Source organism: Pygocentrus nattereri, chromosome 13, assembly GCF_015220715.1.
Source record: "Pygocentrus nattereri isolate fPygNat1 chromosome 13, fPygNat1.pri, whole genome shotgun sequence".
Classification (NCBI taxonomy): domain Eukaryota; kingdom Metazoa; phylum Chordata; class Actinopteri; order Characiformes; family Serrasalmidae; genus Pygocentrus; species Pygocentrus nattereri.
In genome coordinates, this window is record NC_051223.1 from 2,438,901 (window position 1) to 2,459,625 (window position 20,725).

Consider the following 20,725-nt stretch of genomic DNA (forward strand, 5'->3'; position numbering starts at 1 on the left):
TTTGCACTTTTTTGTTCTCAGTCATCACACGTATTTGTTACATTCCATCACCAGCACACTTGATTTAATGTAATGAAGTACTCATTGGCCAAACCAGGCGTTGGATGATGTTACCACAAGTAACGCATGGCTCAAGGAGAGGTCTGGAAAAGGTAATGTGAGCACTGACACACTTAAAATCCCTGCTTACTGGATTAATGTCACTTGTATTTATTCTAATACTGATCATGTATCAATACTTAAATAAATGCTTACCGACCAGATAAACAGCTTTTTAAATCTAATTGTCCCAGGTGCCCAAACCACTTCACCAGGTAAGGGGACATACTGCCCCAGTAGTGGGGCAAGATGACCCCTAAAAATAAGTTGATTTTTGTGGAATAAAACCAAACTGTGCTGCTTTCCCAGTTTATTTGCCCTAACTATGTGATGCATCATCATCATCCAGCACATGCTAAACTCAGGAACAAATACGAGGCAGAATGACCACGGCTGACCACTAGCACTCTTAATAGGATGCTAGGGTACTCAACTACAGCGCCATTTGGAACACAGCCGGGGTCCACTCCCGGGAGCGTCATTTCCTGGCTCGTTTGCAATAGGAAGAAATGTGGCGCGCGTCTCGGTTGTTCTGGCTCGCTTTGCTCTCTCTGTTTTGAAGCCGTTTAAAATCTCGCTGTAATACCGAGTTACGGAGGGACACTTTATTTGCCACTGACGACGGCCGGGAATTAAGTGAAGCGTGTGACATTATGCCTCGTAGAAAGGTAAGAATAGTGGTCGCTGTTAAACAGGGCTGGCGAGCAGGGTCTCATAGCAACCGGTAACCAGGCAGCAGCCCCGATGGCCGTTTTTGAGCAGCTGAACAAGCGTCCAGCGTCCAGCGTCCAGCTTCGGTCCGGTGCTTGACGTTAATTGGGGCTGATATTCAGCAGAGAGACGTCGTATTGTTGCAGACTACCCTGCACTGCCCGGTTCGGCGTAGCGCGCGCTCTCTCTCTCTCTCTCTCTGTCTGTGTCTCTCTCTCTCTCTCTTTCTGTGAGATAAGCTAAAAGCTAACGGCTACCGAGCGCCAGGCGAAGAAAACAGCCGCGCACAAGGTGTTGCCTCGAGTCGTTAATGGGTGAAAACTACCTGGTCAGGTTTGTGGTTTTGGGTAAATTTATTATACTAATAACAGTATTGTGTTGTGCACAAACCTGCCCGGGCAGGACTTTCTGAAAACAGCCTAGGCTAGCTTAGCGTTAGCTCTGCTTGTGTAGCCCCAAACAAAACGGAGTTAGCTGGTTAGCCTGGCGTTAGCTTGTTAGCTAACGCTAACGTCAGGTTAGCTGTGTTTACTGTTACCCAGTTAAGAGTCGCGTTTTCTAACTTGTCTGTGACGGGAAAAAAATGTCCGGATAAAGTTGTAGGTGGATTTAACGTGAAGTGGAATGCGCTCGGAAAGCGTTAGATGGGTTAGCTGGCTCGCTAACGCTAGCGTCGGCGGTGAGAACACGGCTGGCCGGATTACAGGACCGCTTTTATCTGGTCCGTCTATCACGCTCAGTATCTTCGCGCAGACGTTTGGTTTGTTTAGTTATCGCGTTTATTTGTATATTTCCAGAGGACGGCTGGGAGCAGCTCGGACGGCACCGCAGACTCCGACGACTCGGCAGAGCCGGAGAAAGCGGACAGCGGCTCCCACAGCGACCCGACCGTGCGCAGCAGCGCCAGACTGACCAGAACGTCGCTCCGCCTCAGCCAAAGCTCTCACGGTAAAATACCCCCAGAAGGTGGACGAAGTACACACATCTCCAAATATCACTCCAGTCAAAGTAGAAGTTCCTCACTCTAGACTTCAACTTGAGTAAAAGTACTGAAGTATTTGCCTTCAAATGTACTTAAGTATAAAGTAAAAGTACTAAAAGAGTAATTCTGGCTCTGATGTCCTGTTATCATTTTTATAACCAGACTGGCTTCATGAACTCATTTCAGGTGAAAGTCCTCCAGCGTCTCTCTTGGTAAACCAGTCTTTTAATAGAACGTCATTAATTAGTGACGCTGACGTCTATTAAAATGATCAGAAGCACAAAACACTGAAGGTAAACAGTTTCCATCAGGGAGAACCGAGTGGCTCTGAAATCACTTTTTACACACAAGCAAAGTTTCAGTTTCAGATGACTTTGTAAATCAGTTACAAGCTGAATAAAAACTGGCTTTAAACTCAGGATCACAGATAAGTTTTCCTTTACTGTGTTGATCTGTAGGCGTCTGTTCATAAACAGAAACTAACCCAAACTAATTTACTATAAAATGAAAGTGTTTGTATGAATTCAGAAAAAAAGAAACGCGTCAGTCACGACTGCATATGTGGACATATTTCTATATTGTGGCGTTTTTACAGGTTAAGTTAGTTCATCATTGGTGCTCTGGCTTTGCGCTTCTTTTGTTTTGACGTGTTACGTTTTTATACACACAGAAACCAAAAGGAACGACAGATTTCTCAAAATGTAGGAGGAAAAAGTCGGATATTAGACTCTGAAATGTAGTGGAGTGAAAGGAAAAAGTCGCCCGAAATGGAAAAACTTCAGTACAGAAAAAAAATACTTAAGTACAGAAATGTGTTACATTTACTGAGTTACTGTCCACCACTGCCTAGAACCACAATAACACGACAAAAGTAATATATGAGAAAATAACACAACTTTATGAAGCGTATTGTATTCATGAAAACGCGTCTGTATGTGCTGTGAATGAATATGTACTTAAAAAAGTTCAGCACATGAAGTGAGAGCTGTGAGTCTAACATTCAGAGGCCTGTATTAGAGACAGAAGTCAGCTGATCAGTGTCTCTAATATAAAATTAATCATTGGCAGTTATTTCTGACAGTTATTTTATTGCAAGTGAGAAAGTCGTTTCTTTACGTATTCTTTTGTCTTTTTGTCTTTGAAGTTCCAACTCAAAAATAACTAAATTTAGGTTGTATTAAGATTAAATCTGTGCTGTGATGTGTTCTGCATTAACAGTACATGTGCAATTTCAATGTTGCTGTAAAATATTTTGCAAGAAAAATATATTTACACCCCATAATACTTTTATGCTTATTTACATTCGTTAGCCATAAAAATAATTTGCGTCCTCATTGCTATAAAATGAATAGCAAACATCATTTAATTCAAACGCACAAGATGAAGGCTGTTAAAATTTGCTTTTATTAAAAAAAAAAGAAAAAATGAATTAGTTGTTTACATGATCTCTGACGAGACGCATGACATGTCCACCCATCACACAAAATAGAGAGTAAACAGGGCTCTTTTTGTTTTATTATTATTATTATCATCATTATTATTATTATTAATTGATTTTGTTCATTTATTTTTTGCTTCTTTTTTTTTCCTCCTAGAGGTCTAAGCTTGGTAATGGGTAATGTGGCAGCCAGTTGCAAGTTCATTGTCATGAAGCTATAATTATCATTAATTTTTTTGCATAAAATAAAATCATTTCTGAGGTGGGAAGATTTATTTTTGGATAAGAGCAATAAGCAATGGAGACTATGGATGACAAACTGATTTATCATCAAGAATAAAATCGGATTAGTTTGTCTTTTGGCACCAGTCTTGTCAAAAATTTACACAATGTTAAAATAAAATGTTTAATAAAAGTAAAAAAAAAAAAAAAAGCCCAATATGCTTCACGATGATTGTGTAAAACATTACAAATAAGAGGAATTGACATAAGAGACAGGTTTTTCCTTTTTATATAAAGCAAAAAGGTAATCGATACAGTAACCTTTGTAAGGGGGGGCGAGGGGGGGGGGTAAATATTAAAGCACTTAACATCACCTTATTTTTTTATGTGTACACTGTGTTTCGAGATAATGGCTGAAACATCCCATTAGATGGCGTAAGTGAGTTGTTACTGCAAGAACAGCAATGCTATGAGCATTAAAAGCACAGAGCCTAGTTGTTAAGAGTTAAAATCTGTGTCCATTAAATGCACCCAGATGATAAACTGCCAGGCGAAGATCCCTGTTTATTCCTAGCAGGCTTGATTTAGCTTTTTCACACGTTATATTCCTTTTATAACTGGATATGTTCTGCGCTCACTAGTAAGCTGGTTAGCTCTCAGCTACCTGTCCAGCCACATAAGTAAGTAATTAAAAAAAGTATCACAAACGGGGAAATTCCACCTCCGCATTTAACCCATCCGTGAAGTGAAACACCACATACACACTAGTGAGCACACACACACTAGGGGGCAGTGAGCACACTTGCCCAGAGCGGTGGGCAGCCCTATCCACGGCGCCCAGGGAGCAGTTAGGGGTTAGGTGTCTTGCTCAAGGACACCTCAGTCATGCGCTGTCGGCTCTGGGGATCGAACCGGCGACCTTCCGGTTACAGGGCCACGCTACAGTAATAAAAGACAGACTTCAAGCTTTTAAACGAAGTGTTAGACCGACAAAGTAAAGCATGTTGTGTGAGTTACATGCCTGCTACAGGCTTAAAACAAATTCCATATGACTTCCAAATTCCATCCTGAACAGCACTGAGCCAACTCTGCTAACTTGATACTAACATTGCTTACTACTATGGCAAAAATGCAAGGAGCATTACTGAAGCACTGTTTTGAATACAGATGTTTACACTAGACATTGTTGTGTAATGGCACTGCTGTGGTTCTCAGTCTGTACCTGACTTGTGTAAACACAGAAGTTTAAAGGAAGTTACTTTATTAGCCTAGGTGGAGGCTCTGACTGTCTCACCAGATTTGGCTCGATAGGAGTCAGTCGTGTGTTGAATATTTTCCGAGTTATTTTAATTATAAGTTGCAAACCCATAACCGGTGCTTCAAATGTTCAGTGTGTTTTGGTTTAAGTCATAAAGTGCATGCATTTAATTTCTTTCTAAGTTCTCAAATGTCACTGCTCCTCACAGATGCCCCACCAGATGTTAAGCAAGTGGCAGAGAGAGACGAGTCTCCACCCAGGACACCTACAGGGAACGCCCCCTCGTCTGAATCGGACATTGACATCTCCAGTCCTAATGCATCCCACGATGAGGGCGCAGCCAAGGACCAAAAGGACTCGGGCAGCGACCCCTCTCACCGACCAAAACGGCGCCGCTTCCATGAGAGCTACAACTTTAACATGAAGTGCCCCACACCTGGTTGCAATTCTCTGGGTAAGTAAAACGTATTGCTGTTATCCCTACTACCTTACAAAATAGGAGTATGCCAGTTAGTGGTGTCAAAATGGGGCATTAATGTGACATCACCTGAAAATGATCAGTCTGCTCTGTTTTTTGGAATATATGGTATACACACATTTTGGCTGCAATGAAATTCTCTATATTTTTAAGTTTAAACATCCAAAATAAGCATAAATTTTTGTTTAATAGTCTGTATTCCACTACCGAGTAAATAGTCCCCTCAGTGACGTTTGGTGTATTCTTAGAAGTAATTCTCACTTACAGTAATCAGATCAAATGGAGATGATTTCATGATGCGCTGCAGTGTTTCCTAAGTTGAATTGAAGTGTTGGTAAAAGACCTGCACTGCAGTCGCTTATGCTGCACATTCAGTGCAAAGATGTGTTCACAGATGCTTTTAAGGTCAGTGTCTTCATTAGACATCATTTTCTTCTCTTTTACAGGCCATTTAACTGGAAAACATGAAAGACACTTCTCCATATCTGGTTGTCCCCTCTATCATAATCTGTCAGCAGATGAGTGCAAGGTTTGACTAATAGTGTGTGGTGTCTTGACCTCTTATCTTAAATCTGGATCTGGTCTTGTTGGCGTTAACAAGTGTTCACTGTTGTATATGAAGGTGAAAGCCACTGAGCGTGATAAGCAAGAAGAGGAACGAAATCAGAGTCAGAATGAGGACAACAGACATGCTACACGTCATCAGGTGCTTGATCTCTTAACCTTTATTTTTTTGTGTTATCATTAATATCCCAATAATCTAAAACATGATTATTTTATTTCTGTTGAGCAAAGTTATATAAATCACATCATAGCCACAGTTTAAGGATGTCCTTGATGTTATGGGCTTGAATCCTCTTTGGTTTGATATGCAAAAGGGGTCTCAGTTTGTATGGATGTCTCATTCATATAGGCTCCTACAGCGAGGCAGGTGAGGTATAAGGAGAAGGTTCAAGAGATGAGGAAGAGGAGAGACGTTGGACTAACTAAGGAGCAGAAAGAAAAGTACATGGTATGAATGAAGTTCAGGGCTTTATCGTCGTTTCAGCTGTACGCGAGTGCACAGCGAACCGAAAAAACATTCTTCCAGGACCACAAGTGCCATGACTGTTTGTTTTATGTGATGCGCTTGTATAATTTATTATAGATGCTGGCGAAATGACTAAACCGCGGTTACCAAAATGCCAGACTTTGGAGAAATCACTTTCTTTAGATTGAGCTTCTTTGTGTTCCCATTTTAGGAGCACAGACAGACGCATGGAACTTCTAGAGAGCCGCTGTTGGAAAATATCACAAGCGAATATGATCTTGAGCTGTTTAGGAAAGCCCAGGCAAGGGCGTCTGAGGATCTGGTAAGAGCAGACGACGGCTCATTTTGTTTATCTTCTCTTGGTTTTGTTTGGACCCTGTGCTAACCGCAATAATCTGCAAAATAAGCAGAACAGTGTTTGTTTGACAACACAACAGTTTTATTGAAACGGTGGTATTACAGTTTTGCTGTTTTCCCCTTTCTTTTGTTTAGTTTCTTTCGCTTTTAATCATTCCCAGACCTCCTCTTGCATGTAAATACCATTCTGAACTTTGGAGTCATTCAAGTTCTGAATGAGTTATTTCAGTTATGTAAGAACGTAAAAGCATACAGCCATCTGTAATATGTTTATTGCAGATTTGTGATTTGAAATTTGGGATTCTTCTCCTGAGCTCGGAGCTGCAGGGCATTAAGAATGAAGTTATATGATCAGTAAACAGAATGTGTTGACAACCTCATTACGCAGAGATGGTTGTGATATGTTACATATTTATTAAATATTTATTAAATTCACAAAACATATTATGGAAAAAATAGTTTTTGTGCTTATTTTTTATTCTATGTACTATATTATGCATAAAGTCTTAGAATTCTGTTGACATTTTTACTTATTTGTGAATGATTTTGAACTTCCAAAAAATCTCTCTCTATATATTTTTTTCTTTGCCATTTCTCTGTGTGATTCTATGTTGCTTTGTTCAGGAGAAGCTACGCATGCAGGGTCAGATCACTGAGGGCAGTAACATGATAAAGACCATCGTGTTTGGCCGCTTTGAGTTGGACACCTGGTACCACTCTCCATATCCAGAAGAGTACGCCAGGCTCGGCCGCCTGTATGTCTGCGAGTTCTGCCTGAAGTACATGAAGAGTCAGACGATTCTGCGCAGGCACATGGTACAGAGTTCACTCCTTTCTAAGATTAAGATCAATTAATAGATATGTTGAATCACCAAACTATGCTGGAAACCGACCTTTCAAGACCACAGCTGAGCAATGATATAGAGGTTATTCTTGTTTGAAGGGTTCTACATATGCGAAAACTCTTTGTAAAGGTGCCTGCTTGTGTTAATAAGCCATTCTTGACAAAAGGCTTTGGCAAATATAATTCAGACTTTAATATGCAATGCCTTTTGTGCACTGGATAACCTCCTTCGTCCCTTTAATCTCTTTGTGAATCATGCAGGCCAAATGTGTGTGGAAACACCCACCTGGAGATGAAGTTTACAGGAAAGGAGCCATCTCTGTGTTTGAGGTGGATGGGAAAAAGAACAAAGTAAGAGCTTGCTCTTAATAAAGTAAATGTCTGAGCAGCAGCTGGTCTTGCTGATGGTGCCCATATACATTATCTCGTCATGCTTAACAAAAGTCACCTTTGCCTTCCTCTTGGTAGATCTACTGCCAGAACTTATGTTTGTTGGCCAAGCTGTTTTTGGACCATAAGACATTGTACTATGACGTTGAACCCTTCCTCTTTTACGTGATGACTGAAGCTGACAACACTGGCTGTCACTTAGTGGGATACTTCTCAAAGGTTAGTTTCCAGAAACCGCGGTGAAACGGAAGTCATGCAGTTGTTAGCCAATCCACGTCATGCATACTTGTGTATTGTGTAGACGTTTTATGGATGAAAACTAATTATGGAAGAGGTGTTTTACTCTCTGGACCGAAACTCTTTGTTTTCTGTTCCTTCTAGGAGAAGAACTCCTTTCTGAACTACAATGTCTCATGCATTCTCACCATGCCGCAGTATATGAGACAGGGTTATGGCAAGATGCTGATTGATTTCAGTGAGTGCTCACCTGACCTTTTTAATAAACTCAGTTTAGTTGCTGGTTTCTCATTCTCATGCTACCCAGGTCTCCTCTTATTTCTTGAGGCTACCGACATGGAAGGGTGAAGGCTAACACGTTTCACATTTTCAAGCTACCTGCATGTTTTATGAAAACAATGGAGGGAAGATGAGTCAAGGCCACCCAGAGAGCAGGGCCAGTTGTGCTCTCTTAGACTCCTGACTGTGGGATTAGAACTAGAATTCTTATGACCGTGTGGTGAAACATTACAGTTGTGTTTCTCTCAATTTTTAAAAAATTCTTTTTCTGTTTCCCACAGGCTATCTGCTGTCCAAAGTAGAGGAGAAGGTGGGATCTCCTGAAAGACCCCTCTCTGACCTGGGCCTCATCAGCTACCGCAGCTACTGGAAGGAAGTCCTTCTGCGCTATATGTACAACTTCCAGGGCAAAGAGATTTCTATCAAAGGTGAGTGCTACTAAGAGGTCAACGTGAATAAAAGCCTGAGCAGAGAGAGAGTTTTAGGATACACCCGCGGCAACCCATTTTAGTAAGTCGGGTAAGTTAGGGAAGTTCGCCGTCTCAATCAGCAAGAGGAACGAGCTGGCTAGAGAGTTAGAGGCCAACAAGAATTCAGAATGATAGTGCATGGACTCATTCAAGATATGGATTTAGCAAGGGAGGAAAGAAGGCTCCTGTCAAGACCACTAACGGTAAGGAACAGTTCAGTAATGCCTGATGATGCGTAATTGCTCCACGAATGGTTCTGGGTGCTATAATTTTTTATTTTTTTTTGTTCCCCCCAGAAATCAGTCAAGAAACTGCTGTGAATCCTGTGGATATCGTCAGCACACTGCAGTCACTGCAGATGCTCAAATACTGGAAGGGGAAGCACCTGGTCTTAAAGAGACAGGTATAGTGTGATATTCCTGCTTCTTTTGCCAGCATATCTGCATTTTTTTTTCTCCTCGTTTTGATTGTCACGGATTAATATTGTGTGGTTCTTCAAAACCATGTTAATTTCAGAACATTATGCTTGTTTTCAGAATTAAGAAAGGTTAGAAATTTGACCTTTTTCCCTAAATCTGAAAATGTTCATAAACAGTATCTTGACCATCGTCAGTAATATTGAAGTTTGTCCCATTCTTCTTGCAAATCTGCCACGAAAAGAACCGAATTAAGGACTTTATTCTTCATTTATCAGGCATTAGGGGAAAAAAAAGAACTTTTCGAAATGCTCCACCTGATTTATTGTCTGATTCCAGTGCTGCACCAATAGCTGTACTTGTCTCGGCTGGGATTATTCTAATGAAGATATCTGCAATTTAAGAATTGAAAATATTTTTTCTTTTAATATGGCTGTTTGTTTTTTGTTTCTTGTTTACATTAATAACATTTGTCTTGACACATGCCGTCTTGCAGGACCTGATTGATGAGTGGAAAGCCAAAGAGACCAAAAGAGGCACCAACAAGACCATTGACCCTGGTTCCCTGAAATGGACTCCCCCCAAAGGAACCTAAATGTCATTTGTTAAATTGGATATCTTTTTCTCTTATTTCAACCTTTTACACCCTCAGTGACCCCCCCCAATGAATTTTCAGCCTTCAGTGTTACTTTGGTCTCTATGTGGCCTTCTCTCTGTGTATTTCTTCACTGTTCTTTTATGCAGCTGTATTTATTTGCTGATCTTTTTTTGAAAACCTGTTTCTTAATCGAACACACATTTCAGTAGTCAAGAGTTCTTTGCCACAACATAAATATTTTTAAAAAAACATTTTTGAAAAATCTTGTCTAGTCTTTTAAAGCAATGGTTGTTACTTAAATCCTGTTCTGCAAAAAATGTCTTGCCAAATGAAAACATCTTAAATCTTGTCAGTATGTGTTATTTATAGTTCCATACAAGTTTAAGTGTATTTTTATTTTTTATTGAGTATTGTTTCAACAATTTTAAGCATAAAGGAGTGAAAATGTCTAGAAAGAGAGCTGCGTAATACATTCACTAGATGTTTTCACTTGACAAGGTTTTGACAGAAGGACCACAGCACTGCAGTGACCTCCTTTCACAACCAGTTTGACTAAAGAAGGGCTTAGTAAATAACTCATGAATTCAATCCCATTTAAAATCACAGAAGATATAAAACATGGTAGTGCTATGGCCGTTCAAGACTGGAGACCGACACCCAAGCGAAGATTAGGTTATGCCATGAATGTATCAATTTCAAAAATTGGTAGCATTACTGTGAGTAATGTTTTGGCTGTAAATGTCCTTTCTAATAGTTTTTTCCAGAGTTTTTTGATCATTTTGAAATGGATCGGAAATAAAGTACAGTGGTCATTTTTGATAAATCTCTTGTATTGTCACAATTTAATTACTCATGCAAATTTCATAACGGATTCAGTTCGTTTCAGAACGTTATGCCTGTTTACAGTGTGAAGCGATGTTGATAACGAGGCTTTATTGGTCAAAATTTGCAAAGATTAATATTGTGAAATTGAACTTTTCCTTAAAGCGGAAAATGTTCCCAAACAGTATCTTGACCGTCGTCAGTAATACTGAAGCTTGTCCCATTCTTGCAAATCTGCCACAAAAAGAAAACAAAAATAAGGACTTTTTTTATTTGTCAGGCATTGGAGAAATAAAAATGTGGGGAAATAAGATTTTTTTTTTTTTTTTTAATGATCCACCTGATTGCTTGTCCGATTCCAGTGCTGCATCAATAGCTGTACTTGTCTCGGCTGGGATTATTCTAGTGAAGATATCTGCAATTTAAGAATTGAAAAGATTTATTTTTTATTTCTTGTACTATGGCTGTTCTGACATACTATAAGGTAAATACATTCTTGTAAGAGAAATGTAAAAATACAGTCGGCAAACAACAAACGAGTGCATATTTGCGAGGGTTCTAGATAACTATAAACAAAAAATAAATATCATTTAAAACTAAAGCTAACCTCTTAAAGATCGTCTGCCCATGAGTCCCACAAACGTCTCCCCTTTATTTCCTGTAAGGGGGGAAAAAAAGACCAACAATTCAGAAATATTTTGACTTGAATGGTCTGTTGAATTGAAATGTTCTTTACTGGTATAAAGTGGATTTAATGGAAAAATCCTGCTTAATAATTGAATAATAATTTAATGGTTATTGGCAAATGAATGCTGTTAGTGTTCACTACTCACTTCTTCGATCCATCCGTATCGGTTTTGGGTTGTCTAGGGAAGTAAAGGGGGTAAAAGCATGTTGCATTGTTCCCTACTGTTACAATACAAATCCATCTGTTACCATCATTGATTTTATGGTTAGAACCATATAAAATAAAAGCAGTGCAGGGCACCCTCAGACACATGCTTTAACTTTACTCCTCAGGTGTTATTATCGAAGGAATACAGTCTTACCCGAGCGCTTTCCCATGAGTCCGTAAAACTGATGTGCTTTGGATCGCTTGATTAGACTTGCCACTTCACTGGCCAGTCTTTCCCCAAAAGATTCATCCTTGTAACGATATATACATGAAAAGATGCATGTTTTTAAAAAATGAAAGCATCAGATGGTGACAGTGACTTTTTGGTTACTATTAAAACCACAACAGTCCACTTTTTCTAAAAAGGCTCTTTTTCTAAAAGGTTAAAACTGCTTATTAACAATGCAGAGATCAAGCTGAGCTTTGTGTATTGTTTTCCTTTTTTGTTTATTATTACTTCTACCTCATTTCCTCTTTGTTGACTTTAATACTTTAAAGGTACTTTAGTACATTCAAATAACCTGTTGCCTTTTTATGTATCCATTCCATTCATGTAGACATCACAGACAAAAATGAATGAATTTAACATGCAAAGATGCGCATTTAGATAAATGTACACATACCTCCCAGTTCTTGGAAATCCAGTGTTCCTTGTCAAGATTAAAGGATAATCCGTAAGTACTACATGCAAGTGCGATCACGGTGATAATTACAGCCAGCAGTTTCTGAAACCCCATCACTGAGAAGGTTTTTAAAAACAGTGTTAGAATCAGGCTGCAGTTTCAGAATAATTTTTAAAAAATCAGCCGAGAGTACGCTGTACGCCGGTCGAGTGTTCTTGTGTGTTGGTAAGATGTTGTGCCGTCTTTGTCTGGTCCTTCATGTACTGCTGGGTGCATTTATACACATACGACTGCCAGTCCCCTCCCAGCTGTACAATACCAAAATGGCCCTCATCACCACCTTCTCCCCTGTCATAAGATGAGTCATTTTAATGAAACTCACTAGCACTTGTGTTAAGTGATCTGTGATTACGTCTGATTGGCAGAGTTTATGTCAGCTTCTATTTTTCACCAACTGCATGCCATAATGTCACTGATGGAAATCTCAGTGATGGAAATGCGAATATATGCGTGCGACCGTTACCGAAGGTTTTTAGCCTTGTATGCAGCTTTGACATAGACGTAGTCTCCTTCATGGTGGGGTTGCGTTATTGCATCTTGAAAGGAACTTTCTAAGAGTATCATTTGCTTTAATGTGGACGGAGGACCGAATGAAAGTATTTATATTGAGGGAATCTGTATGTAGACCAAATATTGACTTGCTGAGGCGTCTATTTGACTTTCGTTTCTTATTTATAACCCTTTGATCTCTCTGTTCTGTACCTGTTTGTCCATATAAATGGAAACGTTTTAAGCAACCAATAATACTTGTTACTATAGGTCACCTGCTGTCATGGGAGAACTCCCTCTGAAGTCTGTATAGGTCATTGAGCACCAAGGGGAAAGCCATTGATTTCTCCGTCTCTTTGACTTCATACAGTGAGGTTTGTAGCACTGTGACGTATCAGGAATGATCCTTTCCCTGTTGTAAATTACTTCTGGATGACATCCCAGATTTGTCCAAGTTTCTTTATTTTAAGCAGAGCGTGACAGATGCTGCTATCATTGGTAACACATCTATTTTCAAAGTACAAGTTACTGTTAACGGGCTTTTTGAAAGCTAGTCTCAATGTTCATTTAGCTTTTTTGGTGTGAGTTAAAAGGATGGTCCTTTTAGTGCTAGACATCACGAATGGGGGACAGAATATCTTGAGAGAGTAGTCTTTCAGAGGCTTGGAGTGGAGTGGGTATTCTGCCTTGAAAGGTTCTGGGCTCATTGGTGTGCCTCTGATGAGCCCTCATCATAGGATTGATGAGGGCTATAGTGTAGACATACTGAAGGCTTATAGGGAATGGTTTACTGTTGTTAGGGTTGTTGCTGTGTCTTAATTTGAATCCTTTTAGATGATTTTACACGTTCATTGATCAGACATTTTTATTAGGAGTCACTATGTGTGCATGGGTTAGTTTGCATGCCATAATTTGTCCTGTTTCAAAACAAGCACATCGGTCAATATTCTCTATAACAGAGTCTCCCTACTGCGCAATCGTTATTAATTTGATTAAGTCATTTAAAATATTACTGAAAATAAAATATAATGCCTTTGTTTATGAAACGCTCTTGAGCATTGGGGTATATTATTTTTGTTATTCACAGTTAAACCCTGCAAAGTTTCTCGGAAGTGAATGACTAACCTATCAGGCACCGCAAAATCACTGCCCATTGAAATCTAGATGACATATACGCAGTGTGTTCTTTGATCTCACCACAGGTGCTTAACAAAGCAAGAAACCAATTTTCGGTAATTTCACCTGAACGGCACTCGTGCGTTCACAAGCCCACTGAGGTCTAATGTTGAGTGCTGAATCAAAAGGAATCAGAGGCTCTACATTTGCATGTAAAAACAGACTCATTCAAAGGGCCCCCACAATGCTAACACCATATTACCATGCCATATCCAGCAGCGTGGTAGCTTCATGCTTTGGTTTGGGGACTTACTTAAACTGAAATATAGAAATATAGTGTATCCAGTAGCATAATAGCTTTGTGTTTTGGTTTCGGGACTTGCTGAAACTGAAATGCATAGATCGTGTTATAACTAGCCGTATGGAATTGTCTACGAAGAAATTATATTAGACGAACTGTCTGGTTCGATCTGGCTCTCCGGGATGAGCCAAGGACTCTTTACCATCAGATCGGAGAGAGAATTTGTTCCCTGGAGTTCTCTGACAATCATCTCATTGGTGAGAGCTGGGAGCGAGGAGTCGTGACTGAGCACGAGGTGTTCTCCATACGAGTTGATTGCCTCCATGCTGACCCATTGACACCACCTGGGTGTCAGTAAAATGCCTTTATGATTGCCTTCGCTAATCATATCTGTCTTTTGTAGTTATAGCTCGACCTATCCTCGTGTTCAGGTATTGAGGCATTTGGTAAGGCTTTTCTCTCTGATAAGCAGACACTTTCTCCTGTGAAAGCTATTAAAAGAACCACAGGATTTCTAGTGGGGTTTTTTTTGGTAAGCTTGTGGTTTGATGCAGAGACCACAATTGCGATCTTAGCTTTGAGAGGAACAGAACGTCCTGTGCTTGAGTGGGTTTTTTCCTGTTTCACTGAGAAGCACAGGCCATTGTTAGGAACATTTCCAAGGTATACGGTCACGTTCTGGTCTTCATGATGCTGGTTATGTAACAGGAGGGTTTAGTAAGTGGAATCTGCAGTTGAATGTCCAATTATTGCAGAATTACTGCCTGACTTTTTTTTTTTTTTTCCATTTGCTGATCTTCTCTTTGATTGCCTTTTAGAGTGCAGTGGATTACCATATCATGGTCCAACTCAAATATTCCAAATCACAATTAGATAGTAGACAATTATATAGAAGATAGTTACATGGAGCATGGGGAAATCACTTGGAACACATATTTTTGGTTTCAGCATGTAAAAAAAGCCCTGTAATGTTCTGAAAATCATGAAAATGTTATTAATGAATGAACCACCATTTGTCACTAATTAGACCTCTGTATTTAACCCATCCGTGCAGTGAAACACCCACAGACATGCACACTAGTGAACACACACACACTAGGGGGCAGCGAGCACACTTACTGGAGCAGTGGGCAGCCCTATCCACGGCCCCGGGGAGCAATTGGGGGCTAGGTGCCTTGCTCAAGGGCACTTCAGTCGTGGACCGTCAGCCAAGGGGATCGAACCGGCGACCTTCTGGTCACAGGGCTGATTCCCACGACTGCCCCCGCATTAGAAAATTAGCAGCCAGTTATCAAGAGACACTGGGAAGTGGGGGTGTCGGTTATAAAAGATTGGAGAAGTTCTGTGACTCTCTGAAGAGCACTGAGATATGTGGTGTGTTCATAGAACCCAACAAATAAGTTCATGTCAATTGCAGCCTAACTTTTGTTTTATTTTCTCTGTACTTTGTTTTTAAGCTTCCTATAACATATTTTGAAATGTTGATTTAAGGTTATACTGTATATATAAATGAAATGTTTTGTTATTATGGATGTCTGTGAGGCCTTTGCCCAAAATGCTAATCCTAGAAAAATGTCGGTTTTGAAAAGTCTGAAACCTGAGAATGAAAAAGTGGAAAGAACCTTTGTCTTAACTGACGTAAGGCGGCCTTTAATTTCAGTTAAGAACATGAGGCAGTTGGCGCTGTAAAGCGGGTATGGAGCGAGAGAGACGGGTTGTAATCGTCTGGACAGTACACGTCCTCGTAAGAGGCAGCGTGTGTATGTAAAGCGGGTGTTAATGGAACAAAGATAGGATGGACATGTTTACAGTATCCTTCCATGCTGTATAAAGGCAGTGGGCCCTGGAGGCCGGTCCTAAGCTTATTCACTGCTGTCTCTGTGTTATATGACTCTGAATGTTAAATCTTTCCTGCTCTAATCCATCGTTGACAGCTTCTCCACTGTCAGATGGGCTAAGTGCCAGCATGTGTGTGCGTACTGAAAGTACAACTGAAAATGTGGGGCATAGAGATGAGATCGATGCAGTCCTCCCAGGGAAGAGATCCAGCCCTTAAGTCTTTTATGTGCTTATCCAGCAGTCATCTCTGTTATCTTTACGAGAGCAAATTCAGCCACAGATTGTTTAATCTTCTCGCTAACGCGACATCACAATATTACAGATTTATCTGATGGAGAAAGTGGGATTCAGCAAGTGTGAACACTTTGCATCTGACACTGAGGTGTTCTGAGTAATGTGGTGTGTATTAGAGGTGCAAAAATACCTTGCGTTTAATGACTTGGTCTAATGTTATGTTACTGTAGATTAAACTAATATTCACTGTTATGCATGTGTTCATTTGTTTTGGTCAGAATAAAATTCTTGAGCTATTTTCAATACAATATCATGTTTTTTTTCCATGTTTTCAAAAATAAATCTGAATCGAACCAAAATAATTGACTGTCATTTCAGAAGTCTTCATGGTGCCGTCTAATGATTTTGACGTTTACATTTTTACTAGGACGTAAGGCTCGTCTCAAATGCTGCCATTGCGTGTGAAGGCTGCTTGCTAAGCCCATGCTCGAGGACAAATCCAGTCTGACTCGCTGGCTCACACAGTTCCCAACCCTTCAAAAAACCTTATTAGCTCCCCGCCCATACTGCCCCAGGCTCTCCCGCCTGCCACCCCAGGGCAGCCATTCCACAGGCCACCTGAATGGCCCCAGTGCAGTTTTAACTAAAGCCTCTTACCTCAGGTGCATTCTGGTTGGGTGAGGTCGCTCTCTCCCCTCCTCACTCTCTGTCCTTTCTCCTTTGTTCATGTCCTTCATTAATTAGTTATGCATTGTGCCTGTGGAATTCTAGCCTTGCCTCTAAGCACCTTAAGTCTTTAAATGGTTGTAGCAAACTGTCAGTTTAATCTTTCATTCATCTACTCAACTCTACTCAACTCTCTTAATTAACGTTCAGTTACAGTAAGCAGTACCTGATCGACTGTCATTGAGTTTTTTCTAAAGAGTCATCTGTGTCCTGGATAAACTTGGCACATTCCTTTAAATTAGTTAATATACATTATAGTTTAAGTATGGATTGAATTGTATTCTTCCAAAAAAGCTAAGAAAGCCCTGTTTTCAACTGACTCTCGAGGGTCACCACAGAAAGTTTCTGCTTCCGCCACACGAGGGCAGTCTTGTCCTACTTGTGATCTTAAAATTTTGAACTCTTGGCTTGTTGTTGTTTGTCTGAGTGTGACACATTTATTTGGAATTATAGTTCATTAGTTCAAGGCACAGTTATTGCAGCCGTATATCTGCACATGGAGAACATAGTTTAGCTCTACGTACGTTAAGTGTTGGCAATTAAAGCACTGATAATTGTTCGGTATCGTTCTATTTAAGTTAATACTGACAAAAATAAATATTACATTATTGTTTTTTATTGTTGTGAGTTAAGCTCATATCTGACCACATTTCAGGGGCATCTTCCTAAAGCAGGATATCCAGAGCACTGAGATCTTACCAGCTTGTGTGAAACCTATTGCCTCGTACACAGACAGGTTCTGTCTGTGCTCAGAACTTCTGGTTTATTTACTATAAATTTATGAGTTTAATTGCTTGTTAAATGAACCTCAGAACTGAAATGCATGCAGCTTACATTTGGCCAGAATGAACTTGGGCTGGTTGGATGTACAGTTAGTGGTGGCGCAAGGCTTGACTTGTGGTAGTCATATGTGTTGTCAACCTTTATACTTAGTTTTCTTCCTCATGCTCACCTACCAACCATCCCTTGGGCTGCTCTCACATTCTTACTTAACTGCCAGTTTAATGAGCTAAGATATTACACACATTTCAATACCTTTTAACAGAATACGAATAATTTCACTAAGGTTTTTGTATGTATGAAGAAACATGCAGCCGCTTGCTTCTCTGCAGGAGTACTTTAAACCCAAAAGAGAACAGGGTGTCCCGTTTGATTTGGGGAAATCAATCAATCCAGTGATTAATTAATTGAATAGCTGTACCTTCTGAAAGTTGATAGACAATCCAAATAAAGTGTTACTGAACATTTTATATTTCATTCTTCTGCTGGTCGACTGCCTCACTTGATTGCTTTAGGTATCTCTGTCAAAATTGCCTCACTACTGTGTAATATAAGATGTTGGTGATTTAGCATGGCACAGAATTGAAATGAAGTCCTGGTTCGTCACAATAGAGGGCGTAACATCTCGACTCGCATTTGACTGTAAATTATCATGCCGAGTGCCCTGTGGCACACTTGACCCTGTAGATCTTGCTCTCGTGTTCTTCAAGTTGTTTTTCAAGTTCTGAGAACCAAGGCACTTTCTTTAGTCTTCTCAAGAGATCCAAAAAAGGTCCAGACATTTGCAGTCAGGCCTTTCTCTTTGTCTTTTCTTATTTATTTGTTTCTACTCTTGTTTTGTATTGCTTGAACAGCTATTCGCCATCTATTCTTTTGTCCTATTGAAAAGAATCTGTGAATCATGTGAATTGGTTTACGTTTGATGGATATATATGTGGGCATATACATATATAGGTTCTGCTGGCATCTTGAATGATGAACTGATGTCACTTCAAAGTAATGCAAGTTGTAGACATTGCCTCAAAAGGCAAACTCAGACATGGGATAGTGTAATGAAGCCCTAATAATCAGGCACATGCACGTTCAGACAGACTTCACAACCCACGTCAATGCATCAAAGTCACAGCACCATCGGTTTTCGTTCCTCGTAGTCGCTGGCCATGGCCAAGGCAGCTGTTCTCTTCAGGTTTCTCAGAGTAAACATGAAAGATGCTAAAACCAGTTATCTGAAGCGATGCCACACATCACTTCTGGTTCCCTAAAGAATGGTGTAATACTGGCTGCTTAATTGTTTTAGGTTTTCAAATGTACGTCATCAAATTAATGTGTAGACACATTAATGCGTTAGATTGTGATGTATTTGGAGAATTTCCGTGCGGTACTGTCCGGTTAGAAATCACCTATTTTGTCATCAAAAGTACGAGCACGAGACTTTTTTTTAACCCTTGTCTCTGGGGAAGGATACATACTAATCTGGAATGTTGGTAAAGGTGCAAACCATTGATTGCTCAAATGTAATCGTCACAGACTCGTCACATATTGTCACTGGAGTCAGCTTATTATTAAATAAAAAAAAAAAAAAAAAGCTATCTGTGACTGTTAACATAAAACCAGCCCGGAGAGTAAAAGGTACATCATAACCTGAAGCCCCTGCATTGTTGCTACTGTTATTTGTGTTTACTGTTAACACAAGATTTGCGTGAGAAATCATGTGACCACATGAACTCTGCCTACATTCATGGGTCTGTTATATGGTGGGAAAACTTCAGTTTAAATGGTGCGAAAAAGCGCAAAAGCCCGAGACTTACTTGCGTCTTTAGGTGGAGCTGTAAACTGTAGTACAGTTGGCAGTGCAAATGTTTTGTGACTTATGTCGATCATGATCATGAGAACAGATGCTTGTTTTAGAGCTCTGACCTCTGGTGTCATTAACGGACTCACTTTGCCAGGATGTGCTTAGCATGACGATGTATGTAAATCACAGATTCATGAGTTCAGGTGTTTCTTTTGACATAACTATAAGCTCCAGTGATACTTTGGCTAAAGTTGTGGTGCCATAAAAACTCTTTTTTAGAACTTCACAATTTGTCCTGTGCTGTTTCTACTTTTTATTGTTGTTTTTTTAACCTTGATTAGCAACCATCACTTTCACGCTTACGCACACACTCCAGTGCAGTTTGGTGCTGTAGGCTTTTATGAGCCTTGTTTAATACACACTCTGTATTTTTTCTTATTTTTTTTCATGCTCCTCCCCTGCCTGCTGTATTTGCAGGCAGCTTTAGTGCCAGACACCCTGAGGCAGCAGTAGCGCCAGTGAGTCTTCCCACCTCTGTTTTTGTGGTGGGAGATGACATGTTGAAGCTTTGAAGGGCAGGAGAGGGAGGGAGGGAGGGTAGAGGGAAGGGCGGGAGTGAACACATCACTCTGCGAGAGCACCGAAATGTCATGTGGCCTGCAGTCCGCCCAAATTCTCTCGCTGTCTATGTGGGCCGGCAGAAATGGAGACAGGAAGCGCAACACACACACACACACACACACACACACACACACACACACAAACACATGCACGATTCTCTAACAAACATTCAAAATGCCTGAACCTACTCCTCCCTCCTGTTTCGTTCTGATTCCTCTCTACGTCCTGAGGCTTCATGTGTTCTGTTTTTTTTTTCCCCCGGCAACTCATAACACATCAGTTCAGCTTTATGGCGTTCCAGTCAGCTTAAAGCTATGTGCTTCACCCAAGTTGCTGCATGACACTTCAAAGTTCTTCTAGAAACCTCTTTGGAATGTTGAGACACTTCAAGTACAGCAACAAAAAGGGAGACAGTGCATGCTAGACCCAGACAGTTCACCCACCAACAAGCACCTACGTTGAAGTAAATAAAGACACCGTGACACAAACAAAAACATTTTAATAAGTACAGTACAACCTGGTGTGTATGTGTCTTAGTGTGTGTGTAGGTGTTTGTGTGTAGGCGGTGTTTTTGTTACTTTGTCTTCGTTAGCTCTGCAAGCTCAGGTGTGTACT

General features: G+C 40.3%; 2 protein-coding genes across 2 annotated transcripts; one reads left to right on the forward strand and one right to left on the reverse strand.

The window, feature by feature from the left end:
* The first annotated feature begins 577 nt into the window (after positions 1-577).
* On the forward strand, positions 578-10,632 carry kat7b (K(lysine) acetyltransferase 7b). Its single transcript, XM_017723813.2, has 14 exons — positions 578-767; positions 1,608-1,758; positions 4,919-5,164; positions 5,635-5,717; positions 5,811-5,894; positions 6,102-6,200; positions 6,430-6,540; positions 7,200-7,391; positions 7,681-7,770; positions 7,888-8,028; positions 8,191-8,284; positions 8,607-8,753; positions 9,092-9,198; positions 9,708-10,632. Exons 1-14 carry the CDS (start codon positions 753-755, stop codon positions 9,804-9,806), a joined length of 1,659 nt encoding a protein of 552 aa, XP_017579302.2. The 5' UTR covers positions 578-752; the 3' UTR covers positions 9,807-10,632.
* On the reverse strand, positions 10,628-12,689 carry LOC108443266 (protachykinin). Its single transcript, XM_017723815.2, has 6 exons — positions 12,150-12,689; positions 11,681-11,777; positions 11,465-11,497; positions 11,239-11,289; positions 10,972-11,046; positions 10,628-10,865 (listed from the first exon to the last, which is right to left on the reverse strand). Exons 1-6 carry the CDS (start codon positions 12,261-12,263, stop codon positions 10,831-10,833), a joined length of 405 nt encoding a protein of 134 aa, XP_017579304.1. The 5' UTR covers positions 12,264-12,689; the 3' UTR covers positions 10,628-10,830.
* Between the last annotated feature and the right edge of the window lie 8,036 nt (positions 12,690-20,725).

Bases quoted from the DNA above. Each gene is read 5' to 3' on its own strand.
- kat7b (XM_017723813.2), top strand. The intron at 5,895-6,101 runs GTGCTTGATCTC...TCATTCATATAG, and splicing joins GACATGCTACACGTCATCAG to GCTCCTACAGCGAGGCAGGT. The intron at 8,029-8,190 runs GTTAGTTTCCAG...TGTTCCTTCTAG, and splicing joins TAGTGGGATACTTCTCAAAG to GAGAAGAACTCCTTTCTGAA.
- LOC108443266 (XM_017723815.2), bottom strand. From the start codon at position 12,263: ATGGGGTTTCAGAAACTGCTGGCTGTAATTATCACCGTGATCGCACTT. The intron at 11,047-11,238 runs GTTAGCTTTAGT...CTTAAATTGCAG, and splicing joins GGGCAGACGATCTTTAAGAG to ATATCTTCACTAGAATAATC. The intron at 10,866-10,971 runs GTGGATCATTAA...TTTTTGTGGCAG, and splicing joins GGAATCGGACAAGCAATCAG to ATTTGCAAGAATGGGACAAG.